The sequence below is a fragment of the Xenopus tropicalis genome, chromosome 6 (genome assembly GCF_000004195.4).
Source record: "Xenopus tropicalis strain Nigerian chromosome 6, UCB_Xtro_10.0, whole genome shotgun sequence".
In the NCBI taxonomy this organism is placed as follows: domain Eukaryota; kingdom Metazoa; phylum Chordata; class Amphibia; order Anura; family Pipidae; genus Xenopus; species Xenopus tropicalis.
This window is the reverse complement of record NC_030682.2, coordinates 90,694,150-90,719,433: the sequence shown is the minus strand read 5'-3', so window position 1 is coordinate 90,719,433 and position 25,284 is coordinate 90,694,150. Positions and strand designations below refer to the sequence as shown.

At 37.0% G+C, this 25,284-nt stretch overlaps 1 protein-coding gene across 1 annotated transcript in view; it reads left to right on the top strand.

Moving 5' to 3' along the window:
- elovl2 (ELOVL fatty acid elongase 2) overlaps positions 1-25,284 on the top strand; it is a 44,125-nt gene that overhangs the window by 10,077 nt on the left and 8,764 nt on the right. Inside the window, exons 2-3 of the mRNA NM_001016159.2 lie at positions 16,979-17,042; positions 20,583-20,770. Coding sequence (NP_001016159.1) covers positions 16,979-17,042; positions 20,583-20,770 — 252 coding nt within the window. The remainder of the gene's footprint in view (positions 1-16,978; positions 17,043-20,582; positions 20,771-25,284) is intronic.

Here is a 25,284-nt window from a genome sequence, read left to right as displayed (position 1 = left end):
AGACCTGTGCACACATGTGGAAGGACCCCTTGAGGTAGTGTTATGTGACTTCGGTTTATTCCTATTGTACTTGATACAGAGGTGGAGGTGTCTTCTCCATTAACTGAGGACTCAAGCGGGGGACTACGAGGACAGTATTGAATTCATTGTACCCCCAAGGAGCTCTAGGAAGACTTGTGAAAAACAGAACTTTAAACTTTGATATTAGAAAAACAGTTATTATTTCTTGTGAACTATTCGAAAACAATGAAAGTGAAAATATGTTTGGAAGGTGTATCGAACTTGATTTAACAAAAAGTAATTTAGCATTTTACTGTATTCCTAAGTCAATAGGCAGCTCTCCACCAGTTAAAGGGGAACTCAGGTTTTCAAACCAAAATTTGTTAAAGAGCCAAATCCAACAGAGAAACCTCCAATATGCCTATTATTGTTGTCTGTTCCTTCAAAAAATATGACTAAATACCATTTTATATGCTGAAATCCAGATGCAAAACAGTTCTTCACTTTCTCCTTCATTTAAAATCCTGGCAGGGAAGGAGGGACTAAAACACTTATGTTACAAACTGTAATAACTTCTCTATGGTTTAGAGACAGCATACAGGAACTACATAACCCACAATGGCATGCAGGCTTAGGTAACTGTTCCAAACCATATTACATTTAAAACCATGAAAAGGCTGCATATTTTTTAATTGCTTTATATTGTAAAGTTCCTTGAAATTATGTGTATTTTTGAAAGAGCTTAAGTTGTGTTTGGGTGGGGTACCCCTTTAACATTCAAAGCCATTGATGCTTGAGAAATAACTTTTTTATGGTATTTGCCTAATTCTGTATATGTTATTACCTACTGAAGATTTAGCACAGTTTGAAGACAATGATTGAAGGACGAAATTGCTGTTACAGCATATAGTAAAATATAAAATATACCTTTTTGCCACAACTTATGCTATTTTATTCTATACAAGAGGATTTTACTTTTAAAGGAGAAGGAAAGGCTAAGTCACTTGGGGTTGCCAAAATGTTAGGCACCCCCAAGTGACTTTAATTGCTTACCTTGTACCCCAGGCTGGTGCCCCTGTTCGGAGAAAACCACACCAACCGCTTGAGGCTTTCCTTCTGCTTTAAGTAGATTAATTTTCTTTTGCATTTCTCCCTGTCACAGCCTTATCCTTTTCAAGAATGAGCTTTATTAAGGATCCAAGGATAATGTAACTACTGTACACTGTGGTAAAGGAACAGTAACACCAAATAATTGAAGGAGTATCAAAGTAATTACAATATTAAATATAGTTGCCCTGCAGTGGTAAAAGTTGTGTGTTTGCCTCAGAGGAGCTACTATAGTTTATATAAATAAGCTGCTGTGTTATGGTTGCCACCTGTCCGGTTTTGACCCAGACAGCCCGGTTTTCTGTAGGGCTGTCTGGGTCAAACTGCCTGCCTGGTTCTCCCAATTTTCAAAACTGGGCAGGGTTCTTGAAGATTGACATGGTGATTGGCCAATCGCGTCATAGCCCCACCCCGTGACGATGCGGCCTGGAGTTCCTGGGCAGGAGATGTGGCAATCCTATGCTGTGTAGTCATAGGGGCAGCCATCCAAAGAAGAAAAGGCACAGGTAACATAGCAGATAACAGATAAAACACCATTATATTCTACAGCACTTATCTATCTTTCTACTATAGAATCTGTGCCTTTTCTCCTTTTTTCCAGCTTGAATGGCTGCCCATGTGGCTACACAGTAGCTTATTTATATTAACTATAGCAGTCTTTCTGTAGCAAACACACAATTTTTACCAGTTCACTGCAACAGAACTTTATGTTTTAAGTACTTTAAAGCTATTTTTATTTTTTGGTGTTACTGTTCCTAAGATATTCTTAGCTTTCAGTGGTCAACAGTGTGGTTTGTGTTGCCACTAGGAATGGGCGAAATGATTCTTTGTCCATGCAAGGCATTTTGCTTATTCATAGGAGCACTTAAAATAATGCCTTTTTTAGGCAGAAATCATTGGAATATAGCAGGAATGCTGCTCAAATTATATGAATTTATCCTGCCAGAATGCTCATATATATATATATATATATATATATATATATAAATATTTTTTTTTTCCCCTTGGGAAATGTCACTTAATATGACCAAAACATCATTTTTGTTAATAAAAATACTTATGTTGTTTGATAGACAGTTATATTACAGCTATAGTAATGTCAGTCATCCCCGCTAGAATAGCAGGCAGCAGTGCTGTGTTCTGTAAAGTGCAAACCTCTAAAGTGATCAGATTAAAGTGGCTAAGCAGAGTTGCTAAGTAATTATGTAATAGCATAACAGTACCTAGTCTGTTCATTTCCTGGGAAGAATGAGAAATATGTATGTCAGATTAAGATCTCCACTATGAAATTAATAATCTAAATACAAATATTTCTTAGATACATGGATATGCATTTCTGGTTTCTTTAATTTTTAGATTAAAAAATTACACAGTTTCAGAGTGAGATGTATTTAGGGGTTTCCTCACATATAACTATATTGGGTTTAATTCTAGGCATCCTTAAATCATTTTGTCATTGGTTATACTGCTTTGTGCCAACCCAGAAATACAGAACACACTTAGGTGAAAACCCCCCAAAAGAAATGAGAAAAATGCTTTAGTAAATAACTCAAAATACCCATTTTCATAAAAATATTAATTGAACCCAAATAGAGAGAAAAAAACTGTTCTTTTCATAAATGGGAAAAATATTTTGCAATAGCAAAAGTTGGCTGGAGTTATGTAAAGGTTATCTGAGCAGTGGAAAATGATAACCTGGAGTGAGCAATTGCACTTCTTCACCCTGTAGTTAGCCTAACAAGCGTGATTTTGGCAGATGCTTGAATGTAAAATGCTGACTCAAAGGGGCAGATTTATCAAAATGTGAAATAAGCTTACCACAGAAAAAATCACCCACTCTCTATTTATTCCAAGGGGATTTTTAGAGGCTTATTTATCAAATGGTGAACTCTCGCCTTCACCCATTAATCAATATACAAAATCCTATAGAAATGAATAGAGATTGGCTGAATTTTTCTGTGGTAAATCAGCCCCTAAGGCCAAAGGCACATGTGTCTTCTTCATTTTTGCATCAGCAGAGAAAACCAAAACTGCTGTCTTCTGCCCCTTCTTTTTGCACTGACATGCATGGGATTGGCCAGTGAGTACACACACAGCATGAAAAGATATATTTTACCACAACAAAATCAGCTCTGTGTGTGCACTCACAGGCCAATCCCATGTAGTCAGTGTGTACATACAGAGAATGCAGATGACAGCAAATCAACTTTTACGTCATTTTTATGCCAGAGGGGAACTCATGAACCCCCCCAAACTAGCACATCTGCAATCCCCCAATTCTGCCCACAAGCACGGTGGGTTTTGGGTGGGCCCCTGTGTTGTCCCATTATCACTTCCAAAGAGCAGGATAATAAATCTTGATTAATTTTTTGGGACAGTGACTCTGATGCTGAGTGCATATTTACATGCTATCTTATAAAGCAATACAGGACTGCTGTTGTGCCAGAAATTAGTCATGTGGAAAACAGGAAACATTTCTCTATGCAAGAATCAGAAGTGACAATATTATTTATGGAAATAAAACTTATTTCCTTAAAACTTCATTACTTTATACAAGTATATTGTATTTTGCTCCCATTCTCTTTGACTGCGTTTGTGACCCACTTTGTAGTGCTCTTGTTTAAAAGTCTGAAGTCTTTTATTATGATACTAACAGCATACTTACATGGCTTACGATGATGCTCCAGGAGGGTTAGTATCACTCTCACAAACAGCTTTGTAGACAATGCCTTTGTGCGGAGATCTATAAATAAATTATAATAATGCCAAAAATCAATGCAGCCTTTTCAGAGTCAAATTTTTATCCAGCTAAACATAAAGCTTTATCGAAATCATTTATCTACGGTAAATTCAGAATTCAAATGCAACACCAAGCTCCACATTCTGGATGGCCTTCTTAACAGGCACACACACATATTTTTATATATTGGGTGCCATTGAGGTCCAAGAAAGCCTCTATGCTACTTTCAGTTCTGCAGTTTGGGATCCTATGCTTCTAGAAGAAATAGGAAGGAAGAATTGGAATGATCTGAACTTAACCTTCAATAAATTAGTACATGGACAATAAGAGTTCAATTTAATTGCTATTCTTTTGGTGTATTGCTTATTTATCTTTTCACAACCCTCCTATTTATCTTCTATTATAACTGATGCTTGTTTGGTAAGGCAATTGAGCTGCTGAACAAATAATGTAAATATTTCAAAAATCTTTGAAAAATGAAGGCCAATTGCCATTTGCAGATTGTCTTAAGTTTAAGGGTGATGTATATAATGTAATGTATGTAATATAATGTTGTATATGCTTTTATATAGGCTAGAGTTAGGGTTGGCAACCTGGACAGAGAATGAAGCAGGAACTTAAGGGGCAGGATGGGGTGTGGCATAAAGGGGCAAATCTGGAGGGAATATGATGGGTAGTGCAGGGTTAAAGAGAAGGTAGTGTAAATAGACAGGGAATTGGGAGAGAGAATAAAAATTTACCGGCATTGACTGGTATTTTATCAGCTAGGTTAGACAAATACTGACCAGGTGGCAACACTAGCTAGAGCCCATTGGAAAGTAAATTTGCACAAGTTTAAATTTTAGGGAGACAAATTGTGTAACTGTAGATTACATTCCATGGGGGATTCTTGTTTTTTCAAATTTAATAAATACATTTATTTACTCTGCCCACAAAAGTACTTGAAGTCTTGTATTTATTTGATATCAGCAATACTGAACAATATTTGTTTGCATTCCTTTGTAGAATAGCGAGTGATGGCTGGCTAAACATTATATAAATTGGATGCCTTGCCATGACCTACATGCTGGGAACAATTTGCTTGCAGCTCAGTGCTCTTTAACTACTAATCAGTGAACATGGCCATTGTTAGAGATCTAATGTATTCTTTGCTCTAGTGCAGTGTCCATTGAAATGTTACTTGATATACCTTATATTGAAACAGGCCATCACATCCATTTATTCAGCTTTAAGCTTTCCTGTAAGGAGCATGGGATAAGAGTCAATAGTCTGTGTAACATTAGCCAGCTTCAGTTATTTTTATGGACAAACTCATGAAAGTCAAAAAAGGGCACATGTATGTAACATCACAATAGGACACAGAGACTAAAAACAGAGATCAAAATTTGTATTTGTGTAATTTTCTTATTTTTCGTAGGTTGGAATAAGCTTGAAATTGAAATATCTGCAAATGTTACCTTATTCATTAAAAAAAAGTTTAAATAAAAAATGCAAGGTAATAAAACCTACAGAATATCTCAGATTTGTATTTTTCACATCATTTTTATTGGGTTGCAAAGAAAAAAAAAAAACCTAAAAAAACTCATATTAACTAAATAGTCAAAATTTTGCCTAGAACAGCTCTTCTACATAACTTCACAAGCTTTTACAATAGAGTTTCTTGTGGTTTTTTTTTTACTTAATAAATATCAAAAATGAGTGTATTAACAAGAAGTACCACTGCTTAAAATTGAATGTCTGCATCAAGTCATTTCCTATATCTCTCATGGCAACATTGCATTCCTCACCATAGTGCATCTTTATCCTGCTGAGGTCAGTTTTATTAAATGTTTGTAAACTGTTCATATTTGGTAAACTTCCTTAAAGAATGCATATTTACTGTCTTTATTGCCTCTGTGTCTTAAGAATCCTATACCAGGGTTTACTTGTTATAATATGTTTTCTATATACACTTCTTGTGTTTTCAGTTCACATGCTTTAGTTACAGAGCAGAAGGTGTGTTGCTGTGCTTGCTAATGTTCCTTGCTACAGTGCTGAATAGAGAACTTCCCCACTTTTGGCTGAAGTGAAAGCTGTTATATTTGCATTTGTTCAAAGGCCTAAAATACATAGACATGAGGTGATGCAAGGACTAGTTGTTTAATAGTAGTTTCTTGATCAGGCATTGGACTATGGACAGTGCAAAGTTAAATGTCAGGTGAGCTGCTAAGGGCAGACAAATGGGACACTGATAACAGGCATATAAATAGCTGGTTACTGTCCAGTTCATACAATCGTCCAGCTTATTCTGTAAAAATGTTTATCCAATACATAATTTATTATAAAAATAACACATTTATTTCCTATTTTTGTTTACTAATTGGATTTGAAATTGCATTAAATAAAATCCATAAGCCTATCCCTCATAATGCATCTTGAAAGTCGTTGTCCTTTGGGTGGATTTAAGGCAAATATGTATTGGATGCATGGCTTTTTACATTTTTAGTTCTCCAGGAGTACAGTGGATTAGTGATGTGTGAATCTGTCCCGTTTCACTTTGCCATAAAATTCGTGAAACAACAAGAAAATCAACGAAATGGTGAAAAATCCGCGAAACGCATTTGTCGCACAACTTTTTGTCGCTTTTTTTTTTTGTTACCTGCGTCTTTTTTTTTTTCTGCAGCGAATTTCCACGGAAGTGGAAACAATTTGCAGATGGCGAATACATATTGTCTGTAATTGCTTGGGAGCAAATAAGGCAAATAAATGTGAGCCTACCAAACTGCTTGCCCAGCAGTGGTGATTTTAGAATGAAGTGATTGTAAGGTTACAGAAAGAGCAGAAGCTTCAAGGCTGTAGGATAAGAACCATATTTACAGTATCTCTATCGTTATCTCTCACTAGTAGATTATATGTCTGAGTTCAGATTTACTGAACAGAAGACGGCATGTTTTATGCTGCTTTAAACTTATGATTGTTACTAGAAGTACTGTGTCTGCAACAACTTAACTAATGTCCATAAGTTGTTATTGTCTGTGACCAAATACACATCAATTATTCAAGTAATTTCAGTGACACACGGCGTCTTTCTTGTGCTTTAAAATATCCCCATACCTCATTTATAGATGTCAACCATTCCTCCAGCCTTCCATCAGTATATGCTATTCTCCAAATTTTGCAGTCCCCCAGCCTGCTTAAAAGTGTGCATGTGCAGAGAGCTTTCATTGCAGTGGAAGGGTTGGCTTACATGTGCAGTTAGCGTTCGATGACGTTGGAAAGGGACATGTGCCTGCATCAAGACCTTCTGTTGAGCCTCACCCACAAATATATAAAATAATTAAAATGTGTGTGCTGTGTACGCTGCAAAAGTCTTTCCCCCCTACCCTGGATTAGCATTTTGTAAATTAATGTCTGTCTCATTGCCTTCAAAGAATACCTCACTATTTCTGTCATCAATTGTCATCAATTGTGCAGAGCCCATACTGTATCCCCAAAATATATTTTTTCTGTTTGGGTTTCAGGCTAGGTAAAACCAGACAGTCTTTTTGGTACCTGCCAAAAACCGTCGGAATCAAAACAAGTGTCAGCCCTAAGCAAGGCACAACATAAAAACACACAAGTAAGTTAGTTGTGTTTCCTTTATAATATAACAGCTTCTTGAGATCTGCCTCTCCTGGGGCTCTGTCCATAACCGGAGTAAACAATCAGAGAAAGTTTCCATGCTCTCTTCTAGCATTTAGTATAATCGGCAAACCAAACTCTGTTTACTTCTAACATAAGGAAAAGATATTTAAAAGCTTTCAACCCACAGGGTGAAGTTCTCATTTAACGCCACAATTTTACTCTTTATTAATAATTAATTTATTAATAATAAAAATTTTTAATACAAAGTCATAGTGAGCTATATTATGGTGTTCATGTATTTTTTTTGCCTTAAATAACCACAAAAGCCATTATTTTTACAAATTTCAAATACTTTGAATTTTGCAGAATTTTTTTATGTGTTGAATTCTACATTAATAAACAGATACATGTCTGATATGGGTGCCTATTAAAATGAAATCATGATACTGTAAATGATTCCAATGTTATCAGGGCTGTCTTACTTAAGATGACAGAAGTTAAATGGACTTGACTGTTAGCTGTGAGACCCATATGTATTGGTGTTAAAAAAAACACACACACATGGCTAAGGAAGGGAACCTGCCAAAGAGTCCTTCTTTCGGTCAGGATAAGCACATGGTCAGGTCTTACTGTACATTGATTAGTGGATTCTCTGTCACTAACATATTAGGTGAAACTAAATATATCAGTGTACATACAGGTAATAGTACATCATGATGGCCAATGTGATAATCAAACTGTTCTCTACAAACAAACATACTTGCAAGATAGCAGTAAGACATCACTGCCTGCCCGCAACATAAAGGCTGTTATTGAATGCAAAAAAGGTGGCAGCCCTAGTTGCACCTCCTGATGCTGTGCTCTCTAGATTTTCAGTCCTGCACAAGAAACAGAGAGCAGTCTACCCCAGGGAATGAAAATTACCCCTAATATCTATGCATGCATCTCTGCTACCGCCTATCTGCCTATGTTGCCAGTGAAAAGGCATTTCGGAGTATTTAGTCACCCACAGTACCAAAGATCTATCGCTGTAGTTTAAATTGCTCAGTGGAACATATCATTAAGAAGTCTCAATAAAGTGTTGTGATGTTGTAGAGATTACTATTCTAAAAAAAAATTTCAAGTGGTGTTTATTTTTTCTTTTGCTTTTTGTGGTTTTACAATTATTTAGCTTTTTTAAAAAAATTTTTTTATATAATTATTTAGCCGGTGTAGAATTTCAACAGCTATCTGGGTGCTTTTTATTTATAAAAAATAAATAATGAAAACCAATTGCAAAGTCGCTAGGACATTCTATAACATACTTAAAATTAATTAAAGGTGGAACCACCCCTTGAAGTGGCATTTACACTACTCAAAAAGGTACTAGTGCTAGTCCTGCTAGCCTGCCCTTATGATTTGCACACAGTAGGGATCCATTGAACTGCTGCCAACCTGGTAGTAATTACAAGATTCACCCTCCTCCCCTCTACTACATTGTTTAAAGAGTAAGAACCAGAGAACACAGAGGGATAAACAAATACTATTTTTATTTGCAATTACATTTACAAATACATTTAAAGCCATAATGTACATTAGAAAATTGGTTAGAAATACATTTTTTCATTATAGAGATACTAACAGCCTTTTTTTTACATCTATCGCAACATTGTCTTCACATGCTATTTATATTACCTATCTGATCCCTCATGTTCCTTTATGAGGGGGCTGCCATATTTGTGCAGCAGCAGTAGTAGTTCACTAGCATTAGAAATTCTAACTGACAGGTTGAAAAGCGACAGTCTGGTTGGCAAAAGTCAGTCAGTCAGTACCAAAGCAAAGCTATCAGCAAAAAGCAATTAACATGACCTATAGGTAACTATTTATGTACATTCGTATCTTGGAAAACTTTTGGAAGGGGTAATAAGGGATAGGGTACTTGAATACATTGCAGTTCACAATACTATAGATTTGTGCCAGCATGGTTTTATGCGTAACAAATCTTGCCAGACTAATTTAGTCGCCTTTTATGAGGAGGTGATCAGGAACCTCGTTGCTGGAATGGCAGTTGATGTCATCTACTTGGACTTTGCTAAAGCGTTTGATACAGTACCTCACAGAAGGTTAATGATCAAATTGAGGAATATTGGCCTAGAACATAATATCTGTAATTGGATAGAGAATTGGCTGAAGGATAGATTACAAAGAGTGATGGTAAATGGAACATTTTCTAATTGGACCAGTGTGGCTAGTGGAGTACCGCAGGGGTCAGTCCTTGGTCCTTTGCTTTTTAACTTGTTTATTAATGACCTGGAGGTGGGCATACACAGTACTGTTTCTATTTTTGCTGATGACACTAAATTGTGCAAAACTATAAGTTCCATGCAGGATGCTGCCGCTTTGCAGAGCAATTTGACAAAATTGGAAAACTGGGCAGCAAACTGGAAAATGAGGTTCAATGTTGATAAGTGCAAAGTTATGCATTTTGGTAGAAATAATATAAACGCAAACTATCTACTGAATGGTAGTTTGTTGGGGGTACCCTTAATGGAGAAAGATCTAGGGGTTTTTGTAGATAACAAGTTGTCTAATTCCAGGCAGTGTCATTATGTGGCTACTAAAGCAAATAAAGTGCTGTCTTGTATAAAAAAGGGCATTGACTCAAGGGATGAGAACATAATTTTGCCCCTTTATAGGTCCCTGGTAAGGCCTCACCTTGAGTATGCAGTGCAATTTTGGGCTCCAGTCCTTAAGAAGGATATTAATGAGCTGGAGAGAATGCAGAGACGTGCAACTAAACTGGTTAAGGGGATGGAAGATTTAAACTATGAGGTTAGACTGTCGAGGTTGGGGTTGTTTTCTCTGGAAAAGAGGCGCTTGCGAGGGGACATGATTACTCTGTACAAGTACATTAGAGGGGATTATAGGCAGATGGGGGATGTTCTTTTTTCCCATAAAAACAATCAACGCACCAGAGGTCACCCCTTTAGATTAGAGGAACGGAGCTTCCATTTGAAGCAGCGTAAGTGGTTTTTCACAGTGAGGGCAGTGAGGTTGTGGAATTCCCTTCCTAGAGATGTGGTAATGGCAGATTCTGTTAATGCCTTTAAGAGGGGACTGGATGAGTTCTTGAACAAGCAGAATATCCAAGGCTATTGTGATACTAATATCTACAGTTAGTATTAGTGGTTGTATATATAGTTTATGTATGTGAGTATATAGATTGGTAGGTGCGGGTTGTGTGTGCTGGGTTTACTTGGATGGGTTGAACTTGATGGACTCTGGTCTTTTTTCAACCCTATGTAACTATGTAACTATATATTGAAGAAACCAAGTAACTTTTCTTAGTGTCAGTATCACTTTATGCAAAAAGTTTTCACCCAAGTTGGCTTTCAGGATGATATTTCAGGAATATTTAGGAGAAAATAAGAATTCATTAAATATTTCATCCCAGTTGGCCTTCAGGCTGAGCACCCACTCCACTTCTTTATACGCACCTAGGGGGTCATTTTTACAGTTTGTAAACCTGGACTAACTTGACTGCGTTTACCAAATGCATAACTGTGTATGTACGTGTTATCTTTTTTAACTAACAATAAAACTGGTGTCATGAATTATTAACTTGATCATGGATTTAGGGGAAACTATGCACCTTACGATGTATGTATGTATGTATGTACAGTATGCATAACTGTATTTATAAAGTACTACAAGGACACGCATCGCTGTACAATCTTACAATATACACAATTACACACAGGGAGGACAAGTGTCATAATAAATACAATAAATAAGTATAAATACAGAGAGATTAAGTGCCATATGGTATGGGACAGTAGGAAGGAGGTCCCTGCCCAGTAGAGCTTACAATCTAAGTGGTTGGGTAACATGCAGGCACAAATTGGAAGGTAAGAGTGCACCAGGTATGGGCATTTGCCCTTAAGTGCAGGACTAGGGAAAATAATGTTTTAGTTCTCCAGGTAGCATCTGAGTTTTTTCTGAAAGAAAATGATGCTTTTAATGTTAAAATGCTGCAGTTGTAAATATGCTACAAAATTATTAGCCTACTTTATATGTAAGTGTAAAGACCTCTTTAGGCAAAGCATGCTTTTAATAATGTGGAGACTGCTGTAAAAGGCTGATACACCAAGTCAGCATTTGCTGCAAAGTCATGGTAGGTTTCAGATATCACAGCCTAAGGAGTTGAATACTTCTGTAACAGGAGAAATCTGCACAATCTGGTCTTTCCCTATGAAACAAGGTCAGACATTACAGTACCTTATGGTTCTGCAGCCAGGACACTAGTTACAGAACGTTCTTAGTAATCCCACTAGGCTTTTACAGAACAGATCATCTTGTATATAGTCCTCCAGACCTCCAGATGCTTTATTGCCTTTGTAATTACAGTTCAATTTTGGAAATCTACATCCTCCTAAATATAAAGCTCCTTTCCTGCACAGGTTCAGACTGGATTAAACGTGAGCAAAAAATATTTTTCTTTAATAATTCATAATTTGCATATATTCAATTTTGGCATCACTATCAGTTTATACCAATAGCTGGCAACTCTAAATCCATTATCCTTTCCCTTCATATATATTTAAGAACACAATGTTAATATAAGAAGTGCTTTTTTATACATACTTTACTATTTAAAGCATGGAAACAGTGTTGGTCTTACATCACACAGGAAGATTCGTAGCTGTTACTTGAAGCTGACTAGATCTAGGTTTGGCTATGGGGAGTTGGCAACTGCTAATCTTTTAATACTCAATTGATAATTTGTGACATAAGCTTTTTGGTAAATAAGGACCAAAGGGACATCTTTATGCATCTGATTTGCTTGGTCATTTGCTTTTAGGGCTCTGGCACACGGGGAGATTAGTCGCCCGCGGCAAAACTCCCTGTTCGCGGGCGACTAATCTCCCCGAGTTGCCTACCCCTGCCATCCCACCGGCGAACATGTAAGTCGCCGGCGGGATGGCAGACGCGGTGGGGCGATTTCAGGAAATCGCCGAAAAAGAATCTCCCCGTGTGCCAGAGCCCTTAATGTCTGTTATAAATAGTGGGGGTCATTTACCAACACTTGGCAACTTTGCCTATGGCAACCAATCAAAATGTTATGTTTATTGTTCTACCTGCAGCTGGCTGAAAAAAGCCAATCACTGATTGGTTGCTATGGGTTTCTGCCCATGGGCAAATTTTCCCATTGTTGATAAATGTTGATAAATGATCCCCAGTGTTTCTTGATGGTGAAGCAAATTTACATTGTGTAATCTCTGGGTACCTCAGATGCTATGGGGCTAAAATGAACATTAGATCACACAGGCCTTTTGGTTGAAGGGTACAGTTCCCACAATAACCTTTATCTTTTTCTGTATATCTATACTTTTCCCAGTATCCTAAACATTTTTTATGGCACAATGCTGAAGCCGTATATTTTAGATGGTAAGCGCGCTGACGTTAAGGAGGAGTTATGAATGGCAGGCTAAGGAAAACATTTGCTAAACAGCTAAACCCAGATTTTGTAGTATGGTGCCGGATCAACAGAACGCATCCCAGTCCGATGTAGTTTTATGGGTTAAAGAAAACAATGTTACTAATGTGCAACTACATGAAAGATTTGCGATCCAACACAACATGCCACAAAGTGCTGCATGCTGTGCCTGCATCTGACAAGATAAAATCTGCAGAGAAAACCCAAACTGAATAAAGGTAGCCATACCTTATAAGATCTTTCCACCAATATTAGAGTAATCCAATTGTTTGGCACTCAACATGCCTAGTGTTTTGTGCTTGGGCCAGGCACCGTGCAGTCTCGAGCATCCCTCTGTGTGTATTTCATTACTTGGATCTCCCAAATAAACATAAGCTAAAGCTGCATTATTAACTGCACTTTTTACTAAGATCTAACAGACAGTCATCAAATTTCAAACCTGCTACTTTAAAATTAAAAACATTATATTTTACTGATTTAATATATGAATCAGTCTAAAGAAATAGCAGAAGTTTGCTCCAATCAATGCTTGCCCTTGTATATTCAAATACTTATGAATGGACCTCATTAAAATGACAGTAGACCCTTATCTTACTAGAAAGAGTTGTAACCATGTTAGAAAATATATTGCATTAAAAAAAAAGGTTATCTGTATTCATTTTAAGACCTGCTGGATGAGACAGTTTGTATTAATTCAGTATAAAATGGGCCAACATATTTAGAGTATGGGCTTGCACAAAAGGCAGAGACCCAGGCAGCCCTTGGAATAAATACTCAGAGTTATTTTAGAACCAACAACAGGTGCTTTGTTTGGCCCTTTAATGTAAAGGGCCCAGAGTAAACACCCCTGCTTGCAGCATCATTAAAGAGAACATAAACCCCCCAGTTTGTTCAGTTGGGCTTAAGTAATGCATAAACAGTATCTGAACTCCCAGGTATAAATATATATGTGTTGTTTTACGCAAACATAGCTGATTTCACATGTTGGAGGACACCATGATAACTCCAATGAGCTGATTCCCAAGATCGCTTATGCTGAGAGTGTAATGCATGCCCCTTCCTTGTTTTGTTCCATTGTAAAGTGATGAATTCTGGGACTTGAAGTCTCTTTTCTTACCATTGTGGGTGGTGTGCAGATTCTGTGGAAAGCAGACGGAACTTGCAAGTGCGTGTACACAGCTCATGTTCCCTTTAAGGGGGGCCTGTAACCTTAAGAAATAATTCCCAATCCTTTTTAAGCATGTTAGTTGTGTAAACTTTACTTTCACTATGTAAATCATATAAATATTGTTACCTCAGTTTCCCTGTATTCATTACCATGTACAGGATACATAATATAGCATATATATAATATAGCAATGACATCTAGAAAATGCTAAAAAGAAAAGTAATTGCCTAGAGGCGGGGCAGGCAACGTATGACTGACAGCTCTGATTTTTAAATAAAGGTATGGATGTTATACCTTCCTACCGACGGCCCACTTTATTGCTTTAATCTCCCCTTGTGCCACTACCCCATTATTGTGATTGAGCACAATAATGACTTGCACCCATAACAACATCAAAAAAATTGCCAGTGCCAATTTATTTAGAACTCTGATTTTACACCCCTGGATTTTTTGTTTTTCTGAAATTGACACTTTTTGTTGTTGTCCCAAACAGGCAAGTTGCACTTTTATTTCCTGGAATTTTAAGTTTTCCCCTTTTGATACCACCCCCCTGGGAAATGTAAAATCCACGTTCTAATGCAGATGTTTTTCCTTTCATCAAATCCATGCTATGTAAGCTGTGTCACAAGATTTACTAGCCTAGTCATATAGCTGATTCCCATATCTATCATTATTTGTTGAAATGTGAACGAATGACACAGAACGATCTACTTACTGTAGGCTACAAGTAGGTAGTCAAAATGATCCCAAACAAGGAAATTTGAAGCTATTACACTTTCTTTTTTTCAGTAAAGTCAGCTTGTCCAAGGGTTGTCGGTAGAGCCTGCATTCAACTCCATATACTTATATTTTAAAGGGAACCTGTCACCCTAAGAAATAATTTGTTTTCTATTGTGTTTGTCAAGTAAAATAAACTTCACTTACACTATAAAAATTATTTTAATCTTATTTTCCGTAGCCTTGGAATTCACAAGTGCAGCAAGAAGACAGTTGCCATTTTGTGGACACTGTTATTAAGGCAAGCTTTGTATCTTGCCAAAATCTTGTTTCTGTGTTAGTATGGGGGGACCTGATGCCCATACCCATGCACTGGTTACACAATTACATGTTGAGGAGGGAGGGGCAACATCTAAGAAGTTCTGAATTCAAAGTGAAAGTAACTGTCTGCCCCTCTTCTATGCCTTAGGCATAGAGGCGGGGCAGGCAATATATGATTGACAGCTGGGTTTTTTAAATGCTTTTATAACGGGTATGAATGTGTTAATAAAAAAATGAGTTTGGGTTTCATGTTTAATTTGAAAAGGACTTTTATTAGACAGCTTTTTATGTCTGGGTGACAGGTCCACTTTAAATGTGCCTGGTCCCTTTAAAGGAACAGTAACACCAAAAAATAAAAGTGTATAAAAGTAATAAGAATAAAATATACTGCTGCCCTGCACTGGTACAACTGGTGTGTTTGCCCCAGAAATTTATATAAACAAAGCTGCTGTTTAGCCATGGGGGCAGCCATTCAAAGGAGAAAAGGCACAGGCACATAGGAGATAACAGATAAACACTATTGTATTCTAGAGAGGTTATCTGTTATCTGCTATGTAACCTGTGCCTTTTCTCTATTTTTCCAGCTTTAATGGCTGCCCCCATGGCTAAACAGCAGCTTATATATATAAACTATAGTAGTATTACTGTAGCAAACACACAACTTTTACCAGTGCAGGGCAACAGTACATTAAACGTTCATTTTTTTGGTGTTACTGTTCCTTTAAGGGTGAAGCTAATGATGGAGGGATGTGAGAACTGTGCAAGGAAGTTATTGGCTGCTATGTTGCCCTTTTTTTCTGCTAGTTTAAATCTTTGAGTCTTGAAGGGACTGCTGCTTTGAGCTTGATGCTTTAGGATAAAGCAGGAATAGGCTCAGAAGGATTACTTATAAAAGGATTGCATTGATCTGCTTTGTAAGCAGACCTAGTTTGCTACTATCCAAGCTTGTAAATCAGTAGAATATTTAGCAAATAGTATTATTAGGTTTGCCTTATATTATGATTCAATTTAATTGGTTATTTATACTCTTCATCTAGTTAAAAGGGAACACCAGCTTCCAAACCAACCACAGAAACCCCTAATATACCAATCACTGTAATCTTATATAAATACCATTTTTATGCTGAACTCCAGCTGCAAAACAGTTATTCTCTGTCTGCATCATTTGATGGGGACGAGGGGCTAAAACACTGATGGTACAAATTGCAACATCTTTTCCACTGCTTACAGACAGTATGCAGGAACTACATAACCCACAATGCATTACACTGAGATTTTCCTTTCCTTATTGACATCATGTATGCAGGGAATTGTGGGCTTTGGAGGATGCAGACTGAAGGTAGGCTGAGGATAGTCAACTACTGTATTTATTTGTTTCAAAGTAGTCAGCCAGATCAGCAGGAGAACAGGGGGCCAGGCTTAGGATAACCATATTCATACCTTAAAAATCACGAAAAGGCTGTATATCTTTTAATTGATGCAAAGTTGCTTAAAACTATGTTTACTTTTCAAAAAGCTTAATTTGTGTTTGCATAAATTCCCTCTGTAACCAATGGGTTGTAATACCTCATGTGTGTTTTTTCCATGCCTCAGGATGTACTAAATGGCGGCCCCTTAATGAATGGTCAAGGAGCCTGTAAACTAAGTTGTCTGAAATAAAAAAGGAGATTAAATATCACATTTATTTACAGTGCTTTTTATTTCAAAAAGTTTTATGCAACAAAATATTCACTATTCAACTGAATATATAATGACATATAGTTATCATTATAAAAAAAGGATTTATTCATCCTTTATAAATGTTTTGGTATTCCGTACTAATGTTTTTTTTCCAAATCTCTTTCAGGAGCACATAGAGAAAATTGATCAAGAAGTAAATGCCTTTGTGGATTATTTGTTTGGACCAAGAGGCAAGTATTTTGTTTTAATTGTATAAAGAGTAAACTTGCTTAGGAGCATCATCTCCAATGTAAATGTGAATGTTGTGGTGTATTCATATGAGTGGGTACATTTGTACCCATCAACATTAGATGCTTAAAAATGTATTATTTTATTCTTGGGATTATTAAGGCTATAGCCCAACTCAGGATGCTTTGTTCTGCTCAAGGAAGCAACTTTTTTATATACACCTGCACAGTATTGATATACACCTGCACAGTATTGATATACACCTGCACAGTATTGATATACACCTGCACAGTACTGATATACACCTGCACAGTACTGATATACTCCTGCACAGTATTGATATACACCTGCACAGTACTGATATACACCTGCACAGTACTGATATACACCTGCACAGTACTGATATACACCTGCACAGTACTGATATACACCTGCACAGTATTGATATACACCTGCACATTACTGATATACACCTGCACAGTATTGATATACACCTGCACATTACTGATATACACATGCACAGTATTGATATACACCTGCACAGTACTGATATACACCTGCACAGTACTGATATACACCTGCACAGTACTGATATACACCTGCATGCTCTTGGCTCTCTAGTCAGTTGGATATTATCATGCCAACATTATTCCAAATGTCTTGTTACTAAACATAAAAATGCATACTGTGTTTTTAAAAGGGGATCTGTCATTGTCCCGATTTTGTGCAAAGGAAATTATATTGGAGTTACTGCTAACTAGGTAATAGTCCAAATACAAGACACTAGCCAAAACTACCTTTCAATATCTTGTAAGTAAGTGCTTTTGAAAATGTTTGCCAGGTGATATTCAGGGATGTATTGCTTGGGGGGATCTCAGGTGCCTATATATATATAGATATAGATATATATATTTATTCTTTAAACAATAATAGCTGAAACTTAACATTTACAGCAATCTTTGGAGTAGGGATGCACGGAATCCAGGACTCGGTTCAGTAGTCGGCCAGGATTCAGACTTTTTGGGCAGGGTTCGGATTTGACTGAATCCTAGTTAGCAGAAATTAATATATGCTAATTAGGATTTGGAAGGGTTAAATGTAAAAAAAAAAATTCGATGACTTTTTACCCCTTCCAGATCCTGATTAGCATATGCTAATTAGGATTCGGTTCGGTATTCGCCCGAATCCCTTGGGATGAATTCGGGGTTTCGGCCGGACACAAAAAAAACTGGGTTCGGTGCATCCCTACTTTGGAGCCCTTAGCTGGTAAGTGCTAGGAAGCGATTTTCAAGTGCTAGTTCATAACCAGTCACCTGAATACCCCCTCCCCTATCCATTAGGCACATGCACAGCATTGGGGTACCTCCTCTCATATCCACTGACTGAAGTGGATATCTTTTTAAAATTTGATTAAATAACTTTTCCCAAAAAACATCTGTACTTTATTATGTATCCTAAATCTGTACTATGTACTATTTGACAATTTCATTGCAGATATTATTTAAAATCTGTGTGCACAGTAGTGGGTGAGTTATGTGCTTATGTCATTTTCTTTGTGCTCTTTTGTGCCTTTTTGTGTGTACTGTATTATAAATTGTATACATAAAGCTATCTGTAGCCCATTAACATAATACTTTTATCATTACATTGAATCTGTTTATGCTTATTTTAAGGTGGAAATGATTGATAAATTTGCATGCAATGCTTTTTTTTCTAAATCAGAGCCAAACTAAAAATGCACCTACCGTATTTACTAATAGGCACCTGTTCCACTTTAATTGAACTTCTTTTGTGGAAATCCTATTTTGAAGTCCTGGTTTTAAGGGACATATATTTTTCTAAATAGCTTCTTGCACCAGATCTGCCATAGCCTGGTCTCTAGGAGTGGGGAACCATACTTCAGGGCTGGAACTTGCGGCAGGCAAAAGAGGCACATGTCTAGGGTGCAACAGCGGGTGCTAGGCACATACCTTTTCTGTCTGCCTAGCCCTAGTCCTGGCTCTCCCGCTACTAATTTACCTTACGTGCCCATGCTTTGTCATAGCTCTTGTGCTGCTCATGTGTATATATATGATCAGCCTGAACATTCACAAATCTACTGAGTGCCATAGCTCCCCTATTTTATCCCCTTCTATGGCACAGGGACTGCTCAGATAATAGGTGTCCTTTAATGGGGATTAGAACCTTCCCTAAACCTCTCCAACTTGAACCCAATAGCTGTATATAGAAGGCCAACTGCTTCCCTGCTTCTCTGAAACAAAATTATTTATTTGTTCATTGGGAACCTATAATCAGAGTTTAATATCTTCTACAACAAGTTCAGCAATAGGAGTCTTTCCAACCATTCCTATGACTAGAATTTCCTTGCTATTTAGCATCAGGAAGTTACTGTGGTGATCTCAACCAGAAATAGAATATCAGAATGGAAATGTAGTGCTGCTTAGTTGTGTGGTGCACAAAAACATTTGTTAATTTGTCTGTTAGTGATGGCATAAACAGGGAGAGGAGAGCCAAGTACCAGGGCAGCCTGGACTCTCACTACAGGATCCTGTTGAATCAGCTCAAACTGACCTTTGGCAGGTTGAAAAACATATTTATCTTGCAAAACCACAAATCTCTGCATTCTGCTACATGTTGGTCGGCAATTATTATATCTTTATGTATAGTTAATCTCTAAAAATATATTTTTTGTGCAGATGAAATGACATTATTTGTTTGTTTCCTGGAATGCGTGCCACAATATAAGTGCTCAATAAATATTAACCTTCTAGCAAATATCTAGATGCCTACTTATTGCAGAGAGACAGCTTTTGTTGCTGTGTTAATGACATTCAGTCAGGGCAGATAAGCTGTATGTCTTTTTTGGATAAAGCTTAACTGTTAATCCCTCTGCCCATACTACACTTTTATATTCTTCTAAGTACTTGATTCCTTCTCTGTGACAAGTAGCATCCATTTTTCAACAGATGGCTATCATCTGACAATAGCCAAACCATAGCCAAGTTGCCTTCTTCTTTATAGATTTAGCAGGTATAATATTGAATTGTAACAGGAAGAGGCTAAGTAGACGCTATACGCCATGTCAGTAAATATTGGTGTATATTCATTTAACACATTTACTATTCTAAAATGCATACAATTTACAATTTTATTTTTAGTTTTTGTCCAAAATTTATTTTATCATATTATGCTGTTGGGGTAACTTTCATATAATGGCACTAAACATAATGGCTATAGCTCCCTAAAAGGCCCAGAGTGTGTAGCACATGGCACATCTATTTTATGCCATTATAAAACTCACCCTCGCCGTTGGAAAGGTATATGTGTCACTTCGTTTTTCATAGGTCACGCAAAATTTCCTTTTGCAGGAATGAACGATTTTGGGTCAACATCAATGTCCCTTATAGCCTCTTCTAGATAATTTATTTAATGATATGCATAATCATTGAAGGTAAAAAACATAGATATGACTGATCCCTGGCTTCATATATAAACTGTTTCTTTAATTGTTCCTTTACTGTTTTCTTCTTCTTGATTTACAGATACCAGGACTAGAGGATGGCTGATGCTGGATTCCTACCTACCAACTCTTTTCCTGACACTGCTGTATTTTCTTTCCATATGGCTGGGTACCAAATATATGCAGAATAGGCCAGCATTCTCTCTCAGGGGTCACCTTATTGTTTACAACCTTGTGGTCACATTGCTATCTTTATACATGTTAATAGAGGTAAGGTGTCAGCAGTTCAACTTTATCAAATAAATTGGGGGTAGAAATCATTGCTTAACCCCATAACAGATAGGATTTTGTCTATGTCCTATATTTCCTGTACAGTCTAAATGTTTATACATGAGCTTTAAACAACTGGTGTCTTCTTCTAGTGAAGTTAATGCACTGGGTTCCACCTCATCAAGTATCACACTGCCACAGAGTAGAGTAACTCTATTCTGTTCAACTAAGGGAAAGCAGTTTTATGTTGTGTAAAGCTTTGTCACCAAATACCTCGTAATTTATACAGTGCTTTGTTAAAGAAACAAACCAAGGCAGCCTTTTATTACACATGATACAGAGTTAATGGTGCAACAGCTGTTATTGAAACAACACCCAAGATCCCAGTTTACAAACACTGTTCACATTTATTTCAATTTGCATGCAAATAAGGTATCCTTGTGAAATTGAGTAATTGAATATGCATTTTTATATACTAAGCTGTGAGTGTACACATTGGGATTTCCCCTGTACATTAATGCATTTTTATCCAGTTACCAGACTTATGTAATATGCATCAGTGAAGCCTCTCATGAACAATGAAGTATGAAACTCAACTCAAGGATAGCTAACCTCTGCCAATACATATGTTGCAGAATTATATTTCCAAACATCCATCCAATTGCGCTGGGACACATCAGCGCAATTGCAGTGCTAGACGTAAATTGTTTTTTATTCTTTACTAATGCCCAAAATGACAATTGTCTTATTAATCTATTGAAAAAGATGTGTTCTTTTATTAACACATTGTACAGAGAAAGTCCGACATTTTAAAAAAAAACGTCCTAATGAGGATGAATAATTCATAATTTATCAGAAAATTTAAAAAAAATTTCCTAAACTTTTAAATAAGAAAGAAATAATTTTTTACCATCTTCCTGCACCTCCTGCATGCTCCTCCAGGTAGCGAGGTGGCCGGCCTGGTTGCCTAGGGCACCTGGCTCTGGCTATAGCCATATGGTAAAATCACTTTTGGTGATTTCTATGATTGGAAATAAAGTCATATTTCATAATATTAAGATTTAATTTCCCAGATCTCTCAGTGCTTTTTCACAAGAACAGCAGATGAAATACAGACGCATATAAAGGCTGTGTGTGTTCTGTATTTCTGTATGAAAAGAAATGTTCCCACTGAAAAGCATCCAGCGGTTTAACATTTGTGCCTGGATAAAAGTGACCTCTGTAACAGTTCTAATTCAATATCCCTTTGTTAAGACTTCATTTACAACATTCTCCGCTTGTAATTATAATGATGGGAGAAAGTAGAATATGTGGGGGAGTGCAATATAAAAGCACATACTGTTCTATAAAATTACCGTGGCTACAAATCTATGGTTAATAAACTAATCTAAGGTAAACTTATGAAATCAAATATCCTTTGACTTAAGGTGATTCCAGAGCACTATAAAATGCTATTAAATAGTACTTTTTAGCCTTTTTAATATAATTACATCTTAATAGAGCATTCACTGTAGAAACAATAATAAAGAATAGTCTAACTACACATTCCTGAAACTGTAAAAAAGATAACGAAAAAACACGGGAGATTTATAGAGGAGTTCTATTCACACCTTTCAAAAGAGAAGGGAGGTTCTCACATTACTGTACTGTACCCATGTATAAGATCTGGACAGATGGCAGCATCAAATTTGTGGCCCTTCTTTCCAACCCCTTAAACTTACCCCTTTACCTCTTTACCTCTTTTACCCCCGCCAAGCACAATCACACGACACCTTTTGTGGACAGAAAAGGCCGCAGCCTGTTTATTTGCAACAATTTAACATTTTCCATTATTCCATACAACCCTATTTAACAATAACATATTAAAATAAATAACATCTTAATCTCTTGATAACAGCATAACAATAAGCTGCTGAAGGCTGCTTTGTAGAAGCTGTACCTGCCCCCGACCGCAATCATTTCCTTGAGGTTAAAACCCCTTTCTCTAACCCCCACATCCTCATTTACCACCGACCTATGGCTGTAATATCTAGCCTCAGGCCTAACCTTCTGATTACCTCTCCTTGGACTCCGTAATCCTCGGCTGCGACTGTGTTCTCTATTTCCCTTCTCCTTACTACTACCCCTTTATCGCCTCAAATCCAGGGAGGGAGGGTGGGAGCTTGTTGCTCCAAAATGGCCACTTTCCTTATGCTCCTCCCCGCTTATCTCCTTCTCAGTTCCCTTTTTGGCCAATACCTGTAGGGACTACATTACCCATCTTCCCTAGCACCAACACTTTCCCCCCGGGCCTTTTCCTATCCTTGTCATGGCCCCGTGCCCTCAACTCCTTCCTCGTTCTATTCCGGGGCCCCCTACCTCCTAAACGTAATAACAAGTGATAGTGTGCCACTGATTGGCTATCCCTGGATATTGGAGGCAAATTGTTATACAGGCAAATGAGCTGCATTTGCTGATGAGCTAGTTGGACTTTAATAGCACTTTACTTGAGGATACTATCCCCTTTTTGCCTCCCCCCCCCCCAGAAGTGTTTTTTTTTTTTTTAAAATGAGGGGGGCTCCCCTATAATGTATTTTTATGTGGTGGTTTCCAAAAAGATTTTTGTGTATTTATTTATATATTCAATTTGTTATCTGATACTGAGGATGGAAAATCACACACAAGGTTTTGAGAAAGGTCCAAGATGGGGACCGAAATGTCGGCCTGTTTTCTTTTTAATGATTATAATTAAAAGTTAAGTTTTTTCTTACTAAAAATACCTGGTGCGCGCATCTATATTTTGATTTTGTGTATTACTAAGCTTGGATAGCACCCAGGTTTAATGCCTTTTTGTTTTTTTGTTTGGTGTGCTTGAACTATATATATATAGCAAAGTATAAGGTACCGCACTCACAGGTCTTAAAGTGAATCAAAAAAGTTTATTACAAAAATGCATCTAACGTTTCGGCTGCCACTTTAAGACCTGTGAGTGCGGTACCTTCTACTTTGCTATAATTTCTACATTTTTTGTGGACTGCACCCAGGCAATATTAAGTTTCCTTTTTATGCGAGTGCTGTTGATATACTGCATATATACTGTATATATATATATATAATGTTTCACAATATGTACTATTCCTACCTGAGGTAGGAGGTCATTGGCTTCTTTGGTTGTAAATGAGAGTCTGGTAAATGGAAATATATCATTTCTTATAAAGAATAAACTGTGATATAACTGAGTGGAATTTCCTGTGCACGGCCAAGATACCCTGTTTTACCAGCTCAAAGAAGAATCTCAAATAACCACAAATGTCAAATAATTATTCAAGTTTGTTTTATTCTATTCAGGCATAGCTGTAAGAGAGATTAATTGATTATACTGTACATTTACTAGTCCTCAGTTCACCTAGTTTTTTCAGAGTGATATATTGCACTGTCACTTTTTGCCTAGAGAGGAACATGGCACGTTCAATTGTAGGTTATGTCCCATGCCAGCAAATGTTCCAGATAGCGATGTTGCATTCAAGGTTAACAAGTGAGGATTCTATGTATAGTAATTATTTTATGTTATTTGAATTAGTTTTCCTCTTTTTGTTTTTAAGAAAAATTAATAAAGAGAAGAGACATTCCTTGTCAAGCTCAACATTAAAGGAGAACTAAACCCTAAAAATGAATATGTCTAGAAATTCCATATTTTATACAATAAAAAGACTGCACCAGCTTAAAGATTTAGCATCTCTCTAGAAGTAATGGTATAGGTCTTTATATTTGTCACAGGAGCTCCCCATCTTGGAGTCTGTGAGAACTGTCCGGACAGTGCACATGCTCAGTGAGCTCTGAGCAGCTGTTGAGAAACTAAGCTTAGGGGTCGTCGCAGATTATCAAGCAAAAATTAGATTTGTCTGTCATATATGCTAATGCTATAGGGCTTGTTATTAATTGAGCTGGTTTAAAAGCTGTAATGTTATGTGAATCTGAATAAAAAACTAATCAGCCTTATATTTTGACATTTATATTATATTCTATATATACAGTATATTGTGTGTCGGTCCCTAAGCTCAGTAACTGACAGTAGCACAGAGCATGTGCAGTGAATCAGAGAAAAGAAGATGGGGAGCTACTGGGGAATATTTGTAGGCACAAATCTTCCCTGCTAAAGGACTGTGGTTGCCTTGGACATATACAGAAGTCCAAAACATAATGTGCAGCATTTCTAGCCTACTTTTTAGTTATGCTTTAGTTCTCCTTTAAACTAAAATGTTCATATTTCCAATAAATTAGTAGGAAGAAATAGCCTAGTTCTTAAGGTATATGACCTCAATACACAATATTAAACTAGCATTGTAATCAAGCCCCTGTTATACTGGACAAGTCACCCCAAACTCTTGGGGGCTGATTTACTAACCCACGAATCCGACCCGAATTGGAAAAGTTCCGACTTGAAAACGAACATTTTGCGACTTTTTCGTATGTTTTGCGATTTTTTCGGATTCTTTACGAATTTTTCGTTACCAATACGATTTTTGCGTAAAAAC